The sequence below is a fragment of the Heliangelus exortis genome, chromosome Z, assembly GCF_036169615.1.
Source record: "Heliangelus exortis chromosome Z, bHelExo1.hap1, whole genome shotgun sequence".
Lineage (NCBI taxonomy): Eukaryota > Metazoa > Chordata > Aves > Apodiformes > Trochilidae > Heliangelus > Heliangelus exortis.
Genome location: NC_092454.1, coordinates 73,911 through 92,694, shown reverse-complemented (window position 1 = coordinate 92,694; position 18,784 = coordinate 73,911). Strand labels below are relative to the sequence as shown.

The 18,784-nt window shown below is 38.9% G+C and overlaps 1 protein-coding gene and 1 long non-coding RNA gene across 2 annotated transcripts in view; one reads left to right on the top strand and one right to left on the bottom strand.

Annotated features, from left to right (window-relative positions):
* Window positions 1–17,017, top strand: part of LOC139790141 (uncharacterized) — a 25,270-nt gene extending 8,253 nt beyond the window's left edge. The window contains exon 3 of the long non-coding RNA XR_011723416.1: window positions 16,937–17,017. This is a non-coding gene — a long non-coding RNA (uncharacterized lncRNA). The remainder of the gene's footprint in view (window positions 1–16,936) is intronic.
* On the bottom strand, window positions 1,716–18,784 carry LOC139790136 (protein ERGIC-53-like). Its single transcript, XM_071731564.1, has 13 exons — window positions 18,483–18,784; window positions 16,957–17,111; window positions 16,745–16,852; window positions 14,972–15,033; window positions 14,198–14,297; window positions 12,334–12,457; window positions 11,918–11,976; window positions 11,189–11,321; window positions 10,028–10,221; window positions 9,850–9,920; window positions 6,530–6,683; window positions 5,666–5,787; window positions 1,716–4,723 (listed from the first exon to the last, which is right to left on the bottom strand). The coding sequence occupies exons 1-13, from the start codon at window positions 18,700–18,702 to the stop codon at window positions 4,687–4,689; spliced, it is 1,539 nt and encodes a 512-aa protein (XP_071587665.1). The 5' UTR covers window positions 18,703–18,784; the 3' UTR covers window positions 1,716–4,686.

Below are 18,784 nucleotides of genomic sequence, written 5' to 3'. Positions count from 1 at the left end.
AACTCTTGAATTTACACAATCAAATGAGATTTGAAAACCAGAATTCTTCATTCAGCAAAAGCCCCAGTCCCAATATCATATTAACAGAGTGTGTTGAATTATTTTTCTCCACTTTTCTTGTGGTTGCTTCATCTCACAGATTACTATCGATACTTCTTTTTCAAGAAGGTAATCACAAAAAAAATCAAATCACATCTTTCCATCTTCTATCCCATACTGTTTATTTTAACTCTGCCTCAGGTTGTCTTCATCCATATCACCACCTTGACTTGTGTTGCAGAGAGACCTACTGATTTTAATCTCAACTGTCAGTAAAGGGAAAATTAATCTGTCTGATTCCTTAATACAGCCTTGGTATCTTTTGTTTGTGGATTGGAGGACCTTATCTTTCCAACTGCTATTCACATCATTAGCCTTCATCTTCAGGTGAGGACTTACAGGATCTGCTACCTAACATCATTGACTATTTTGGGAAGAAACATATCTGATAGGTCTCAAAAATTCATTTTGGGTTCTGAGCATTTATCCTACCGTGCCTGACTGTGCATGCCTTACTGAAACATTCTGTAATTTTGATTATCTAAATGGCTCTCCCAGCACTCATCATTTCACTGAGATGGGAGGATTCCAGTTTGCCTAATGCTTTAATCTGTATTTGAGCCTTTCTAATTAAAGCAGACCTGTTACTAAAAAAAAAAAAAAAAAAAAAAGCAGGACATTCATAATCCTGGATTATTAGTGATTAAACAAGAATCTTTAAATTTTTTTTTTTAAATAGAGTATCACTCAGAAGCAAAAATTACAAATCACAGCAAAACTACTTTGATAGACTACAGATACCGGGAAAGCATTTCTCATAAATTGGAATTGATTTTTTATAATAAGCATGTGCTTGCAGAATGACCTGTAAATTACATCTGACCAGCTCTGACTTTTGATTACTAAAACTGTACTGTACATGCCCAAACGGCTCAGAGAGCTGAGATCACAGAGGTTATGATAGCTAATCACAATTCAAGCAACGAGTGCTAAACTTGAGCATACAGCAGCCTGAAGTTGAATGCATAAACCTAAATAAAATGTGTTTTCTGGAAAAATTTGAGAACTACAAATGCAGCATTAAATTGACACAAGTATTTTGAGTTACTTCACAGTTTAACAGAACAGTAAAAACCCACCAAACCCCCAAAGAGACACAGACTGCTTAATTTCGAGTAGGCATGTATTGCAGCGAAGAGGAACAGAGCACCAGGTGACAGCAGTGTGGGGAATCTGAGGAAAGAACTTGAGGGGGCGAGGCAATCTTCAGCTCAGAAAAACGAGGTACTTCGTGTACTCAAAGCAGCCAGCAAGCACCTCACCTCGACTTGCCATTAAAAGTTTAGATGATGACACACAGTACTTCACCAGCTGTGTCTGATACTCCAGGCAAGTCTGAATTTGAGCACAAGCTTTCGAGGGAGTAGGACTCTTGGGTAAGAGTCACCCTTGCTTTAGGCTGCACACAGAGGACACAGTCCCTGGGCACAGGCTGAGCAGAGGCTGGGTCTGCAGCATAGGCGGAGCCTCGGCCTCAGCTCTGTTAACTCTGCAGTACCAGGCAGGATCAAACCCGGATCTCGAAATATTCAAACCCTCTGAGCAAGAGGGCAAAGGCTGCTTCAGACACACCTGCTTGTACTTCATGGATGTGTACCAAATTAAAAGAAAAAAGCTTACTAAAAATATGCATCTTTATTCAAATAAGGTTATCTCTGAACTCCATGTGTCAATTTACATTAGTCAGAAACAAACATGAAAATGTCAGCTGTTTGAATTTAAAAAGAAACAGTAGGCAGTCTTCAGTGTTACAGTAACTGATGCATTGATAAATGCCAAATTTTCTTTAAACAGGAAGCTCGGTCATTTACAAACCGTAATTTAACTTTTGAAAGATTCAGGTGGGACCATGTATCTCTACACTGACCCATACAGTGAGATTCTGTCACAGCCAAATATTTGCTTGTCATCCACACTTCAAATATAATTGTTAGACTTGTTCTTCAGCATACTGTCAAACTGATTTCCAAGGTGCCTTTCTCCTCCTAGTCCTGAAATCTTAAAGAATCAAACATGCTGTCAGTGCTGAAACTTCTAGTAGCCAGACATAACAGGTGGCTACATTGTCAAATGTTTCTTGAAGTCCAAACTTGCTGCTATCACTTGAGGAACAAACCAGAGAAAATCTGAGCTGGGCAACTGAGAGCTCTCTTCTGATCCAGTGGGTGACGAAGTAATTCTGGAAGTTCCAAAGAGACAACTGTGAAATGAAGCCAGGTTATTTTTTTTTTTTGAGCTTGTGCTTTCGACCTGCTCCCCTGGACAAAGGTTTCCTAGTTGCACAGGGAAGGTCTGGCAGGTCTGTTAATAGCATGAGCACACATGCTGAGCCTCATAGTGAAGATAGAATTGTAGGTTCAAATTTTCCCCTAGGCATCATCCCCAGTGTTCTTTCTAACAAAAGACACAAACATATGGGCTGCTCCAGCTTGAAAACAAAGTTATGGTTGGGTAAATTCACAGTAACAAAGAGTACAGTCTTCCTCCAACTGATCTATCAGATCTGTTCCTCATTATGCCAGATACATGCTCCTGCCTATCGAAATACAATTGCTATCATTTCATCATAAAGAAAGGGTCTTGCAAAGCCAACTGAGAGTGGGGGGAACTCTGTTTAGGTGTCACACTGATGCAGAAAGGCTTGCAATTGAAAGGAACAGCACTGTACATTTTCAGAACAATTTAAGAGTCAGGGTTGGAATAGCTTAGACTCAAGGCACCTGTAAATATTTGCTGGTGTTAAAAGAACTGAATGGATAAATTCCTATGTGTTATTCTGGATTATCTGAAATTATTATTTTTTCATTGATTTACCCAGCAAGATTAGCTTGAGGCAGTAGTTTCTCCAATTAGTACAGCAAAATCTTCTAAAATTTAGAAATTAATCCATAAAGCTGTACCACTTATGGTACGCTACATACTGTAGCTATGTAAATAGGTCTGTAGGTACTATCATTTTATTGATATAGTACAGACATTCACTTTTTGGACACTATTTTAAGTAACAAAATGTATTGCATAGGTTTATCATTTCTCCAAACTGAAAGGCACAATACTGAAGTGTTCTTCATTACAGCAAATTTGGCAGTGTGTGTTGCACTCCAAGGGAGTTAACTGTAGGAATGCAGTAGTAGTATGCTAGATTCCAGGTAATTTTGCAGATTCAGACAAAAAGATTAATAATTAAAAGTGAAACTGTCTGATACATGTATGCATACTATGGAATTTTAAACAACCAAAACCCCCTATTCTAACTCTACACACAGACAACTCAAGGACAAAATTACCACAGATATGTAAACAAGACAAAATTAATTCATTTCACATTCCTAGTTTGGGCTTTCTGCTTTGTTTCTTTTTCCAAAGCTAATGTTCACCTGATAAGCAGTTTCAAAAACACCTGTTCAGTCTTATGCTTTTGATATTAAAGCAGCAGTCATCACATAATACTCCTACAACAGCTGCTGGATTAACAAACACATCTGAGGCAACAGCTTATGAAGAAATGGGCTAACACTCAATACCTGTAGTTTAGAATACTTGTCAAGATTTCAATCAAAGCATCTGTATTTGATAGTGAAAGACACGTGACAGCTTTATAATATAAAGACATATTCATACATTAAACACACCCTTAATAAAACCATATTTGAAGAGGTATAAAAGCAATGGTATATTTTCTGGGAAAGTTCCACAAATTTCCAAACAAAATCACAGACTTGAAACTACAAAAAATTAAATCAATCCGACAATATATTTGAGGAAATTACTTTATCATGTTTTTCTCTCACTGCCTAAACCAAAACCCAAAATAAGGAAATAAGCTTTTATTTGCTTGTTCTGTATAGTTTGATATCTATATCAGGTATCAACAGTCAGGCTGATAACAGGTCTGTATTTGTGTCCACATAAAATAAAGTGTTTATATTTCATGAAGCATTACAATTAATTAAAAAATTTTTAAACTGCTAAATCCAAATGGTAAAGAGAAATGACATGTTCATAATTTTTTTTGTTACACACACACAGCCCCCCAAAAAAAACACAAACCCCAAAAAACAAACAAACAAACAACAAAAAAAAACCAAAAGACCAAAACAAAAAAACAACAAAAACCACAAAACAGAGGGGTTTGTTGGTGGGTGTGTGCTTGTATTTTGTTTGTTTGTTATTGTCTAGGGGCTTTTAGGTGATATGTCAGACACTTAGTGGCAAGCTTTCTGCACAAATCATCCATATACAATTCTCATGATCAACAACAAGGTGTTTCAGTTCCCTACTCTGGAACTGTGACAAAAAGAAGAGGCATTTTGGATGTTTGCCTGACAGTATTTATGAGAAAGTTAAATGAAAACTAAGACCTAGACAGGCTCTGCAGTCTTTCCCTATCCAGCATTTGCTCTGTTTCTCCCCAGTCTGTTTTTAACTTTAGCATTAACAGTTTAAGTGAGAAGTCCTTTCATTTAACAAAATTCAATAATTTACAGTATTGAAGTATATCAAACACTAAAATTTCCCTCATTTACAGAAGTGTATAGTTTGCTGTGTGTACACACTGCTGCCATGTACACACAAAGGAACGGGTCATCAAAAGAACTTTTTGGCTGCTGCTTCTTGTTGAGTCCTGAAAGGAAAAAGCAGAAGAGAGTTCATTAAGTACTTACAGTATAAAACTATAATGGGTGTAAATAAAAATTTTGGTTTTGGGGAAATTAAAACATTCCATTCCTTCCCAACAGATGCTTAGGGAAATCAAACATAAGTCCTATCACAAAAATAGGATATAGTTTTTTCTGTTTGCAAAGACATTGTAAGCATTGCTATAGTTCCAATTCTGCATCAGACAACAGAAGCCAGAAACTCTGAAGGAACATTTGAACTGATTTTTACAGCACTTTAATTAAAATTTTCCAAATCTTCTCAGTATCTGATTGGCCTGGAGATCATCACAGAAAAGGAAATACATGCAACTAAACAGTGGAAGAATGTAGTTGAAGCAGGATTTCCTTTACTTGAAATGGTATTTTTGAATGGATATTAATGGGCCATTAATATCCAGCAGTGGACCACAAGGATGGTGCCAGGAGCACATTCCTCAAGAGAAGAGGGAGGGAACGGGACAAAAGAAGGCTTCAAAGGGTCTAACAGCAGCTTTCTAATATCCACAAGATGCTACTGAGGAGACAGGGACGGGTTCTTCACAGAGATGCACATTGTAAGACCAAGACACAACACAAACTGCGAGAGGACATGTTCCCTCTAGATATACCCTGGGGATGAGGGGATAATAAACCAAACTTCATTATGATAATTAAACATTTCCAGTGGAATCCCTAACAGTAGTAAGGTTTCCTTTCCTGAAGGTTTTTAAGACCTGACCAGGTTCAACACTTAAGCAGCCTGGTCAGTATTCAGTGTCAGTCCTGCTTTGATAAGGTGGTCACCTCCAACTGGACTGATTGCTTGTTTTAAAGAAGATTAACATCATCATATCCTTGCAATTGCATTTCCAGTCACAGGTTCTACAATCATTTGCCCTGTTGTCTTTAAACAAAACCATACTTACCTATACATGATATAACCAATGAACAATACTGTTTGCACCACTACAAATATGAAGAAGTGCACTGTAGATAAGCATGATGGAAACGGTGGCAAGTCTGGACACTTCGGTTTCTCACTAGATGCCTAAAAACCAAGAGAAAACGTATTTTAATATAAAAAGCAAACAAGACATGCCAGTGAAGAACTGTTACATTCAAGAAACAAAACTAGGTCTTTGCAACATGATCGAAAAATCAGAACACAAGCAGCAAAGAGACACAAAACCACTCTGAAAAATCATAATCATACTCCCCTTCACACTTTCCCCATTCACCATTGTTTCTCAGATGATGTTAATTTAAGAGCTACAGGGGAAAGAATAAACCTCTGGTAAATTAACACAGAGGTCAAAAACCTTCAATGGGATCTTAAACTAATTCAGCTTAATTGATACCTAGGCTAGATGAAGGTGCTCCTGATTCTGAACACAGTCATCTTTCACACTTCCAAACCTTAAATGGAGCCTGCCTGAGTTTCCCCTGATTAAAGCTCTCCCTTCTGTGCAGAAGCAATAAAGAATCTCCTCTGTACAGAGCTGTTAACCAGGGTGACAAACACAAAAAACCCACAAAACAAACACCCAGAAAACCTAATTGCTTGACCTTGTTTCCACAGGAAATTAGACTAAAAAATCATGGTCTTTGTGCAAAACTTCTCATCAAGACACAGATCATGCAGTTAGGTCAAGGCACTGCAGTTTTCACGAAGCAGCTTAATGAAGGATTAATTGCTCCATAAATGGAATGCTGGCTCATCCTAGCTTTTCACTAGCAGCCAAATAAAGAATTATTACAGTCATGCTTTACACTATCAGCACGTAAATTACCGTATTTCGTTGTACTAAGTGCTCTATGTCCCTCTTTACTACATGAAGGTGTTCTTTGATGTCATTGAAGTGCTGAGTTGTTTCATAGACTCCTGCAGCAGAGCCAGGATGTTGAACTCCAGTGATCAACCTCAGAGTATCAGCCATGGAATTTCTGAAACAAGACAAACAACAGAACATCTTTCAACACAGAGCAGCTTTTCTAGGAACACCAATTATTCTGGACCCCTTTTAGTCCATTTAAATTAGTCTCAAACACACAGCTGTCCCAAAAGGACAACTTCTAGTTTTTTTCTAGCTTCCAAAAATGCCTTTAAATAAATAGTTTCTTCATCAAACTGTGATTGTTTAAAACATTTAATTCCACAGTTCAATTTGTACAGTGCACCACATCCCAAAGTGTGCTGAAAACAAAATCTGGCAAATATTCCATTGGTAGACATCTGCTTTGCCTGACTGATGAAGTCTAAACCAAGTGTTTTATCTGAGGCTCTTGCCAAGGCTTTAGGATAAGCAGAGTTTAATGCAATCTTTGAAGAAAACTGAAAGCTGTTTGAAAAATAAATAAATAAAAGCAGTCATGTAAGAAATAAAAATAAGGAAGAAGCTTTAAGGATAAGAAAAGATTTAGGTACATTCTTGTTTCATGATTATCATTTATACGAGAAACTCATTTCCCATATGCATTGTCATAATACTTAATAATACTGTCTTAATCTGAATTCATTTTGCTGCTACAACAAATCAAATCTGTACAAACTTGAGGTTCCATAACTAATTTTATTTGAGGTAAACTAGTCAATGAGAGAAAAATACTTTATCTCTAATCAATATGTTTATATAATTTTCCCCTGCTGTGATGTCTCTTTTCAGTTGCAAAGAGGATTATTCCACAGCTAAAATATTTATCATGTGAACGTTAATCTCTTCATTATTTAAGCAATCAAAATGTATGTCTTTGGATTTCTTTTTAATTTACTTAAAACTTGACATTTTTTCAGATGAGAGCTTAGTTTGATGCCTTCAGGGTGCAGTCATAGCTCTTTGTACAGTGGTCAGCAGTTTATCAGACAGAGTATGATTAAATGGTTTGGGTTGGAAGGGACCTTTAAAGATCACCCAGTCCAACCTCCTTGCCGTGGGCAGGGACACCTTCCACTAGACCCAAAAACACATCCAACTTGGCCTTCAACACTTTCAATTTTAACTCTCATATAAGAAAAAAAAAGCAAAACTAAAACTGATTTGAATACCATTACTTCAATAAGGTGGCAGAAACAACGTATAATTATATTTGTGTTATACAGAATTATACTACTGTTTTTAACGGCTCAAAATAACTGAAAACAGCAAGTTAAGCACTGAAGCTAAAATGTTTACCAGTGATCTTCATAAAGCTGCTGCCCATCTCTGAGCTTTGCATCAGTTGCTCTTCATGCCATTGAAATTCAGGAAACACAGATACAAAAAAAAAATCTCAATCCCACTTCCAGCACGTGTTAGAAGACCAATCATGTTCCACACTAACATTTCCAGTTATTACAGATAATGTACTGCACTTCAGGCCAGGTGGAGTTAGCCATGGATTTCTGCAAAATTCTCACTGAGCCTCAACAGGCACATTTTTAATATTGCAAAGTTATCAAGGGAGTTACCAAAAACTATTAGCTTCTTTGAGCCACTGCAAACAGAACTAATCAAAGCAACTCTCACCTTCTCTCATTCTAACTTTTCTGGTTTGGAACCTAAACACACAAAATGAATGCAAAACCCACCTCATCTGTCCTAACTTAAATTATCATATGTTACTGAGAATTTTTTTTTTTTTTGGTATTGTCATTGTATAGATTATTTAAACTAAATTGATTAATATTTACCCCTACTTTGCAATAGGGTTGTAGTAACCTATTTTAGAAGTAGGGTTTTGGCTGGAAGACTTTTCTTAAATAACCCATGCAAACCCATACTACCATCATCACAACCACTGTGTAACAAATTCTGATGGTAATTCTGTCTGTCCACATCCACCACCTTGCCTACCTTGCCCCACTGTTCTCAGTGCTAGAACACAAATGTGACACATTTTGGTCCCCTTTCCCTCCTACTACCACCATCCCTATGTATTTAGCAGAAATCTGCACACCCAGCTTCCCCCAGACTGATCTACTGTTTGTTAAAAGGAAAGTAACTTCCCTAAACAGACATGGTCTGTATCAAATTTAATTTACATTTACTTCTGCATGAACAATACCATGCTGATAGTTTGTATTGTATGAACATGGAAGATTCTCTTGTAATCAGATGATTAAGAAATCCACAAATCTTGACAAGAAAATTGCTTAGACAGTAAGTCCTTTTCCTCCGGGATGACCAGCAACGCAACAGCGGGCTGTTTATTTCTGTCTATAAATAAAAACATTTCTTTAATCTAAGAAAAATATTATGTTACGCAAACTCATACCTAACAAGCAGTCGCTAAAATGGCAGACTGCCAACGTTAACAAGAAAATCTAATTTGCCTGTAAGGTATAAAGATTTGTCAAGAATATTAACATAAAAGCTTTCGTGGAAGAACAAGTGCAAAAATGGAAGCACTTTAATCTTCATTCTACAAAAAACTGACCTACTTGGATAAATCTATCACAAGAGCTGCCCTTGAACTAATACACACAAAAAATGCACAACTATAGGAATTTTTCTCCTTTTCTTAAGACCAAAGTAAGGATGTTTTAATGCTTTAACTACTCTAAATGAAGGGTTAAAGCATCTTAAAGCCATTCCTGTTAAAGACAGCAATCATAAAATCACCTTTAATTTGACATTAAAATCAAAATCACTTTATGACAGCAATCATAAAATCACACTTCTCACTACTTAAGAAGTAGTGCACACACATCCCTATCAAACACTATAATTCTCTCTAACCCATTTTAGCAGTATAGCACCTTGAAGGTAAGATTTTTACTTCATGTGGTAATGTCTTTTAAAAAGGTACAGCATATCTCTGATTGATTTTCAAAACTGCATCTTAAAAAGCAAAATTATTAAACACTCGGGAACTTGCAAGTGTCCTTGCAGATACAGAAGTCTCCTGAGGAAGTTCATTGCTAGATAGTCCTCTAACAAAAGAAAAAACCTAGCCACCCTAGGTACATGAACTTACTTTATTAGAGAAATTAAATGTATGCAGAGAATACTTACTAAGGAACTGACACAAAGAAATTTCAAGTTTGTCTCTGCTACTGAAGTAATAATTAGGATTTAAGAGCTGGAAAACACTGCAAATCAGAACATAGCTTTAGTATTTTGAAACCATTTACCTCATTTCATTTATTTGTCTAATGACCTCTTCTTGAGTCTTCACAAGTGTCTCAGTCCCTTGCTGGGTAACCTGTCAGGGGTAGTGGGGGAAAAAAAAGATCATTATCTTGGAAAAAACCAAATTGACTGTGTGGATGAAATAATCCCAAGATATCAGTCAGTGTGGTTCTTTTTTACCTGTCCATGTTGACCTGGAAAACCAGCTCCTCTTTTAGCAATCTCATCTGTGACTGCAGAGACGTATTTCCTCTGCTCATCCAGAATCATGTCCAACTGCCTGTTCAGCTGTTTGATTTCAAGATGGATTCGATTCTGCCCCTCAAATATTTGCCTCAGTTCACGATCACTTACAGTCTCAAAAAGATCATCCGCTGCTAAAAAAAAAAACACGGGTAGTTCTTACATATTTCATTCCCTATAAGCATTAAAATAAGAAACAAACTGGCTTCCGTTATATTTTCAAATACACACAAAATTCAGGTTTGCCCAGCTCTAAAAAAAAAAAAACAAAAAACCCAACCCAAGCAAATTCACAAAATACCCACATTCCAAAGCAAAACAATCAAAATCAAAGCACTCAAAAAAGTGGCCAAAAGTCATTATAATTTCCCTGAACTAAATATAATTTCAAAACAGTAGCAAAATGCTGTTCAGCCTGAAGTACCTTTAAGTCAGTACTTGCTAAGAGCTGCGGATGTGTGGTATCAGTAGTGGAAGGGGCAATTCGATTTTACCCAGTCAAACTTAAATAATAAAAGCCCACAGTTTTTAAGCTGGAAATTTGATTATTAGCCAACCCAAATTTAACACTGAATGGCAGCTAATGCTGAGGTGCTGCAAGTAACAGAACTCAATACATGCCAACCATCAGGAAAGCATTAAAAAGCTTTTTTCAAGTAAATTCATGTTCCAGCATATCCACTAGCCCATCTTGAATGACCATCCATAAAATAAGATGGAAAAGAAACATTTGTTAGGAATGTGTAGAAGCAACCAAAAAGACAACCACTCAAGTACATTTTCAAATAACCAAAAAGGCCCTGCTTCCTTCATCATCACTTCGCAGACGGATGCGCGGGGTTCTCCCCCTTCTACTGTTCTATGCAGTTTCTCATCGTTCCCATCATGTTTCTGTTCCTTTGTTTTGTTCTCAATCCTGGCATGATAAAAGGGACCTTATAGTCCAGAAAACACTTTACAAATACAAGATTAAGGATTCTTAAAGTAGACATCATTAGTAGGAGCTGAGCAAGACCAGTCAGAGATCAGGCCCTGCTTCTCATCATCCCAGAAAGCAAGCATTTTCCTTGACACTGAATAATTGCTCAAATAACTTGCCTGGCTGTCCTTGCACATCAGGATGTTCCTTTTGAAATTCTTCTTTCTTTTTATCCAATTCTTGTTGAAAGTGTTCAAACTCTTCTTGATACTTTTCTTTATCTTTCTGAGGAATTTCTGCATCTGGTGTTGGCTGTAAAACATTATCAAAGGAGGGGCAGAGGGGGAGATTTTTTCCATGTTATCCACCACTCCTGTGTAACTTAGCCCTCCAGCCAGGCTGTTCAGATTTCAGATATGAAGACATAACACAGTTAGTGCTGCACATTAATATATTAAGCTTAAGTAAGAAACCAGACATTCCTATGGAAACCCATAGCTTTTTTCCCCACTACATGTGTACTTTCTGTGATTAAAAAGAAATTGGGTTTCACAAGGGTAAATGCTGCTTAGAGATAGAGAAGTTTTCTGGAGGTATGGGAAGCTGAAAGCAAGAACAGATTCTTTTGTCCACTTTTCAAACAAAATGTACTTATTTATTTGTTTTCTCTGCATGTCTTGCTTTAACATCAGGATTTTTGTTGATTCAATGTTGCATCTTGAATATGTCAAAGTGTTACTGAAATATTACAGCATTAGTAATTTTTCTAAACCAGATGACTGCACAGCTGCATGCCATAATCCTGAAAGAGGGATGCCAAGTATGACATCAGAGGAGGTGCCATAATCTGATGCTACATATAAAACATACAATAGCATATTTTACTCATCAGGTGTAAAGATACTTACTACTTCCTTCCCAGGCTCAGTCAACTGGAAGGTCAGAAAAGACAGGACATCATGATCATCTGTACTCAACAAACAAAGAAAAACCACTGTTACAGCCCTGCTGACCCATGTTAAAAATCCTGGTACTTCCCAGGTCAGCCTTGCACTTGTAAAACATCTCCATGCAGCAGAATCTGCCCAGTCCTCCCAAGAGTTTATGCAGTGAGAAATGAGACTCAGTTTGTCCTGACAAAGACAGTGTGCAAAGTCCTTCTGCTCTAGCCAGGAAAAGGCCTAAGTGTGCCAGTAATTTGGGAAGGGGAGAGGTTTAATTACTTCATCATGATTAAAAAAGAATCAATGCTAGCAGGAAAAAAGCAAAACCAACAAACCCCAATACCTCTTCTGCAAGTCCCACAATTTTTAACATTTGCTACCTGCAAGTCCCCCTGTTGCTGCAGATATTCCAAAATATCCGTGTGATGGCAACACCATCTCTTCCACTTTCGCACAAAATTCATAGTCTTCTTTATCTGGAGTAAAGCCATTATTAATTAATACCTAAAAGAACAAACACAATTTTTACCACATATGTATATATATTTAGGTTTTTTTACAGTAATGGTCACAAATACAATTTATCAGGTAAGTCAGTGTCTGATACTAAAGACCAAAACATATTTCTCTTCTGAAAGACACTTTTTACAAAGAAAATGTTTTAGTTTTCTATTTAAAAAAAAAAGGTCTGATTCAAAGCACAGCATAGAGAGAATTCAGCATTTTCTATATGTCACATCTATACTGCATAGAATTCAGACACATATGGAAGTTACTAATTTCAGTTATAAGAATGCTGCAGAAGAGCAGGCAGCGCCACTGTGTCTGAAGTCAAGCAAGAGGGGTAGACAACCAGGTTGGCAGAGCAAGGGATTGAGACTGGATATGAAGAAGCATTTCTTTACCAAGAAGGTGGTCAAACCCTGGCACAGGGTTCCTGGAGAGGGGGTCGGTGCCCCAGGCCTGGCAGTGTTTGAGGTGTCTGGACTGGACCCGTAATAACATGCTTTAACTTCTGATCAGCAGGGTCAGGCAGCTGGACTAGATAATTGTTGTAGGTCCCTTCCAAACTGGAATTACTGTATTTTTAAACTGATGATGGCATAATAATGCCAACTGATTCAAGAAATCCCTGATTCAGTGATTATGTTAAAGGCCAGCGTATCAAAAGGATAAATCCCAGTAAGTTTGTGGGCAACACAAATTTTTGGTCTGATCCAGAAGAGTCATCCCTTACCATCCTTAAGTTGATTCTAAGCTTAGAGTGAGTCACTCTTCCTCCACTGATGCACCTGCAGAATGGCTAAGGTTAGCAGCAACATTTGGGCCAGAGGAGTTCCTAGGTAAGGAACCATCAGGGACCAGGTACATTCAAAACAGAGCAGCCTTGAAGTCTGAAATTTAATTTTCATTCAAGAGTAATGCTGTTACCATTACAAGATGGTACAAGGCCCACCCTCTTTTAGATGCATTCATGTTTACTTTTAGAGAAAGAAACTTTCACTACAAAATGACAGCTGTGTCTTTCATGGCTAATATCTGTGAACAGCACCTTTTCAAGACAAATCAGAAGCCAAGAAATATACACTTCACAGCTGTTGGAACCCAGCACCACGCCAGTATTTTTCTCACCTTATCTAGGAGGAATTCACAGTCACATGAATAGTATTTAAGAAGTCTTGAAGACTTCTCTATACCAGTGTTTTCTATCTTAATCTTCAAAGCACTACTGAAGCCTCAAGTAGCAAATCTAAATCTAATGTCAAAGAGCAAGCTTTGGTTTTTTAGTCACATTTCAAGGACCTCTCACAATCAGCTGCAAAACCCTTTGGAGCTCTGAGAGCAGCTTGAAAAATAGCATTCAAGTTAAGGAACTGCTCAGCCACTCAGCAGCTGGGGAACAGACACTGGCTGGGACACCTCTACAAGCAAGTCAACAACAACAGAAGGGGTAAAGCCCCTATGAGTTCCATTAGCATTACCAACTCCTGTGTACCAGACAAATCAGCAATGCCTGCTTGAGTCAGCCCAGGAAGCTACAAAAGCACTAATAGAGCTAAAAACTCATCTAATGTTTGAACATACTGTACCTCCTTCCAACTTCAGTTACTGAGCTCAACATTTTCAAGAATATTGGAATTTACATATGGGGCCTTTAGGTTTTCAAGTAGTTCTCCCATTCTCCCACTTAAAAAGCTGATAAATACAAGTACACAAGTAATGATGTAATTTCAGAGTACTTACAGTCAATGTTTTTTGGTAGTATGTTATCTTTACTCGAACAGGATAGGGCTTGTTACGGAAGTCCCTCTGACAGGATGCCAATGCTTGAGTGGAACCATCACTATGCAAGAAGACAACTTGCATAAAACTGTATCTTATGCTTTATCAGCTGAGACAAAAAGTGCCAATGTACCACTCAGCAACATCATTAAGAGTTTTTCAAAATTCAAGTTTTTCAAAACCTCTCTCACAAGAGCAGAGATTCCTGAAGCCTGGGATTAACAGTAATAGATGCTTTCTACAGGACACAATAGAGACAGAATGCAATAACAGGGCAATCTGTTTGTTCCTAAAATGTATTCCCCCACCTGTGAACTGAGATGGAAATAGGCTAAAGTCCAGGCTGCATCAACTAAGCTGGACACCTGTCTCCTCAGAGAATAAATCAAAAAATGTCAGTTTTGCTGTTGACAATAAGCAATTGGAAATTAAAACTAAATTCATTTTAGTAACAGGCAGCTAGCTTTCCATCAGCCACTTCTGTCAGTTATTTACTGTGAACGATATCCAGAAGCAACAGAGACAAAAATTCTGTACCTCCATTTTTCTGAGGTCACCCATCCCAAAGGACATATGCCATTTAAATATCCATCAGTTGTCAGTTTCTGTCCTGTTACTGCAAAATGGTGTTTTAGCCAATAGAAAAATGCAGCCAAGTTCCATATGAAAGAAACCTTTGTGGGTGTAAGGAGTTCATCAGACAAAACCAAACATCCATCACAAACACAAACTTACTTCTGATGGTCATACAGAAGTTTTCCATTGTTGCCTACAACAATCACTCCAGGATTGTTTTTCTGGAAAAAAGAAATAACAAACAAATGGAATAGTTTAACTTAAAGTGAAACAGTAATTATCATCACCAGTAGCCTTTCTACAATAAAGCATCTGAAGTCATTACATGACAGATACACTACAGATGTTGGGTTTTTTTTAAATTTCTTTCTGTACTTCAGGATTAGAGAGGCAAAATGACTGAGCAGTACTATGTTGTGCTTTGCTTAGTTAGGGATGAAAAAACCCAGACATTTAAGTTCCTGGATATACTACCAATGACCATCACTTGTCAAATCCAGAAATATGGAAGCCACAGATAGGACTAATTGACAGAGAGTGAAAATACAGACCTTGAAATTAACAGATGACTTAACACATCCAACTTTGGCTATATAACACTGGAAAAAAATTTCCTAAGAGACACTGTGTCATTCTGTCACTACTTTTACTACTTTTACAGAGAAATAAAAAATCAACTCCAGTATAACCTACAGCCTTAGAAGAATGAGAAGAAAAGCACTTAGCGTTTTAAAATTAGCATCATAATCAGAGTGCTTTCAGTTTGCAGTACTAGATGAAGTCTGGTTCTGAATGCTAGTATATTCATCTGAAAACAACTACAGCACCAAACATTCCTGTGAGCACAATGGAACAGCAACAGGAAGAATTCCTCCACACTGGGAATGAAGAAGACAGCAGGCTGTCATTAAAGGGAGTCCTACAAACTCCAGTGTTTGAGACACGTCAGACCAACACAGGCATGACACAGACTTTCATTTTGACGAGAAGTGGCACATCATTGCTTTCTAAAAAAAGGTTTCACACCCAACTGACTAAACTTGTCAAGATCAGAACCCCAGAGCTATCAAAGTTCAGGCAAATGGTATTGTCCAAATGCACTTTTTTGTAGATGGTATCTCCAGCCAGCTGAACTATGTCAGTGTTCATATTGATGCAAGTAGTTAGGAAAAAAAAAAGTACCTATGAAGTTTTAACACCCCATAAGTCTATGACTTGTCTTTAAAGATCACAAAAATAAATGCCACCTTCAGTCCTTCAACTTTTATATATTATGAAGTTGGTAAAAGGACATGTATAGGAAAAAAAATTGTACACCTACAAAAATATATCTAAAACAACCAAAAGCAAGCCAAATTGATGCAAGAAAGGAAAAGAAAAAAAAAAAAAAAAAAAGGCAAAACAGACCAACTATGAATTTTTAAAAGTTTTCCAGGATCACTCTGGATTGGAAAACTGAAGCAGCAAGTGTCACCCCTATTTGCTGCAGAATTTTTGCTGCTGAACTACAGCATATTTTTTCCAAGAAAAAGAGCAAGACAGACATGGAAATGTGTGTTTCCATAGAGCTGTGCTTTGGTAGAATATACGTCTTCCAAAGCACACATCTTCAGATATATCAACATTTCAAATTGTGCACAGACGTTCCAAGTGTCAGCTTGTACATTTATGTATTGGTTATTTTCCCTCCAAGCCTAACAAATGAACTGATGTTCAGTGGTCACTGATTATGTTACACATCAACTTTCAAAATTAAAAAAAAGTGTGAAAAAGTCTAGTAAAATTCTGTATGGGAAACTTTGCCGTTTTTATTTTTCATTTCAAAGTGAAGGGAGAATAGGAAAATAACATCTGACTTTCTTCTGCACAGTTGTATGTACAAAACAGGCAGGAAAGTTATTTATTTGCTAAAAGAGTTTGTTTCCAACTAACCTTTCCATCATTGTCAAAGGAATCAAAGAAAATTCCAACGCCATTCCATTTATCAGCTGCCCCAAACACAGGACCTTCCAAGCCTTGCTCTTCTGTAAACCAGATTGCCTGTTACAGAAAGCAAGAAAGAGTCATAAATTGAGATTCATTTTTTTAAAGTGTATCTATTTTTAATTTTTTTTTCTTTTTCAGGTAGATCAAATTCTTCATACCAATCCATCGGCTCCGATGCGGCCTCTCCCTGTAACTCGGAAGGTAACTTCAACTTCCCAGTATTCAAATATTGATTTGTTTTTTGTCCACACTGATCCTCTTTGGCTCTTCAAAGATGTTGTTATACGAATCTGATCTGCACTTGGTATGGCATCTAGAAAGGAAAGGAACCAACACTGAATATACTTAAGTATTGCAAGTGATTAACTAGCAACTTAACAAGCCTTCTAAACTCACAAAATTTCTAGTCTTCTCAACTAGAGAACAGCTTTCAAAATATCCTTTTAATACTCAGACACCTGAGAGGAGGAAAATCCCCAAACCCCCACACCTTTACTCTGAACAGCTCGATTACTACTGCATTACATTCCAGACCACCACACAAACTTAAATAGATCATTGGCCTTGCTGCAAAGATAGATATTAAATCAACTAATAAAAACCAAAACAGGTTCAGCTTTCTGCTCTATTCCACATGACTTCTCACAAATCACAAATTTCCATTCTGCTTTTTAAAAACAGGTGGTTGTGTTTTCTGTGTAATAGTTTAAAAGAATAGGCATAAATTTTGACGTTCATTCATTTGTATTAAATAACATTTATTTTTGTGATTATCTGTTTTAAAAATGCATGAAAATATCTCATCTATGGCCAGACTCCTTCATACCACTTGTAGTATGTCAAGTAAGATTTGAAAATTAACACTAATGAATTAAGCAATATAAACTTGACTATCAAAAAAAAAAAAAAACCCAAACCAAACAAAAAAACAAACAAAAAACCCCCCACACAACAAAACAAACCAACACAGCAGAAGTTTCTGCAGACAAACTATACAAAGGCAGAGAGAGCAGTGCATACAGTAAATACAAATACAATTTACATGGAGGGGGTTATAGAAGTCCAGAGTGTGAGTACAATTGAATCCTCAGCCCCTGCTACAGAGGGCACATCAACTGCATAAACTGCGTCCAATAAACTCCGACCCGCCCGGGTTCAATCGCCAATTCCAGGTTTGATGTTCCGGGTTCCAGGAGGGCTCCTGTCCCCCCGGGGTGCCGGGTAAGTGACACATCACCACTGCCCCGCACCGCCCCGGCCGCCGCCGCAGCACCAGAACGGCACTGGGTCGCGGTGCCTCCCGGTCCCTGGAGAGCTAGGTGGTACCCGGCGGGACCGGGACCGACGGGCGGGGCACCGGGGGGCTCGGTGCCACCTGCCCGCGGCGGGCGGTGCCGAGGGGGGCGGGGGAGCGATGGGGCGAGCCCGGAGCTGCTCCCTCCGGCAGCTGCAGAGCACTGGAGCCCCCCCCGCCATCACCCTGGCGACCCCCGGAGCCGAACCACAGGGGGCCGGGCCCGACCTGCAGCGGCTCCTTCCCGCGCCTTCCCCGCAGGTATCGCGAGTTACGAGTCTCCCGCGGCGCCGCCACAGCTGCCCGCCCGGCAGTAACGTGGCGCGGTCCGGTCCGGCCCGGCCCGGCCCGGCTCTGCTCGCGCCCCGCCGCCCCCCGCCCGGCACTTACTGCCCGTGTGCACCCAGAACGGCACCGTCCCGTCCGCCTGCACCAGGTGCGGCCCCTTGAAGCTGTACTTGTACTCAAACCGGCGGTGCGGCTGAGCTGCCGCCGAGCCTTCCGCCGCCCCCGCCGCCTGCCCGAGGGCGATCGGCAGGCGGCCCCAGGCCAACAGGGCACCGCCGAGGAGCGCCAACGCCAGGCCGCCCCGCTGCCAGCGCGCCGCCATCTTGGGCCGAGCTGCGGGTGCCCGGCAGAGCCAACAGGGCGCTGCGCGATTGGCCGGGAGAGGGGCCGGTGAGGGGCGGGCG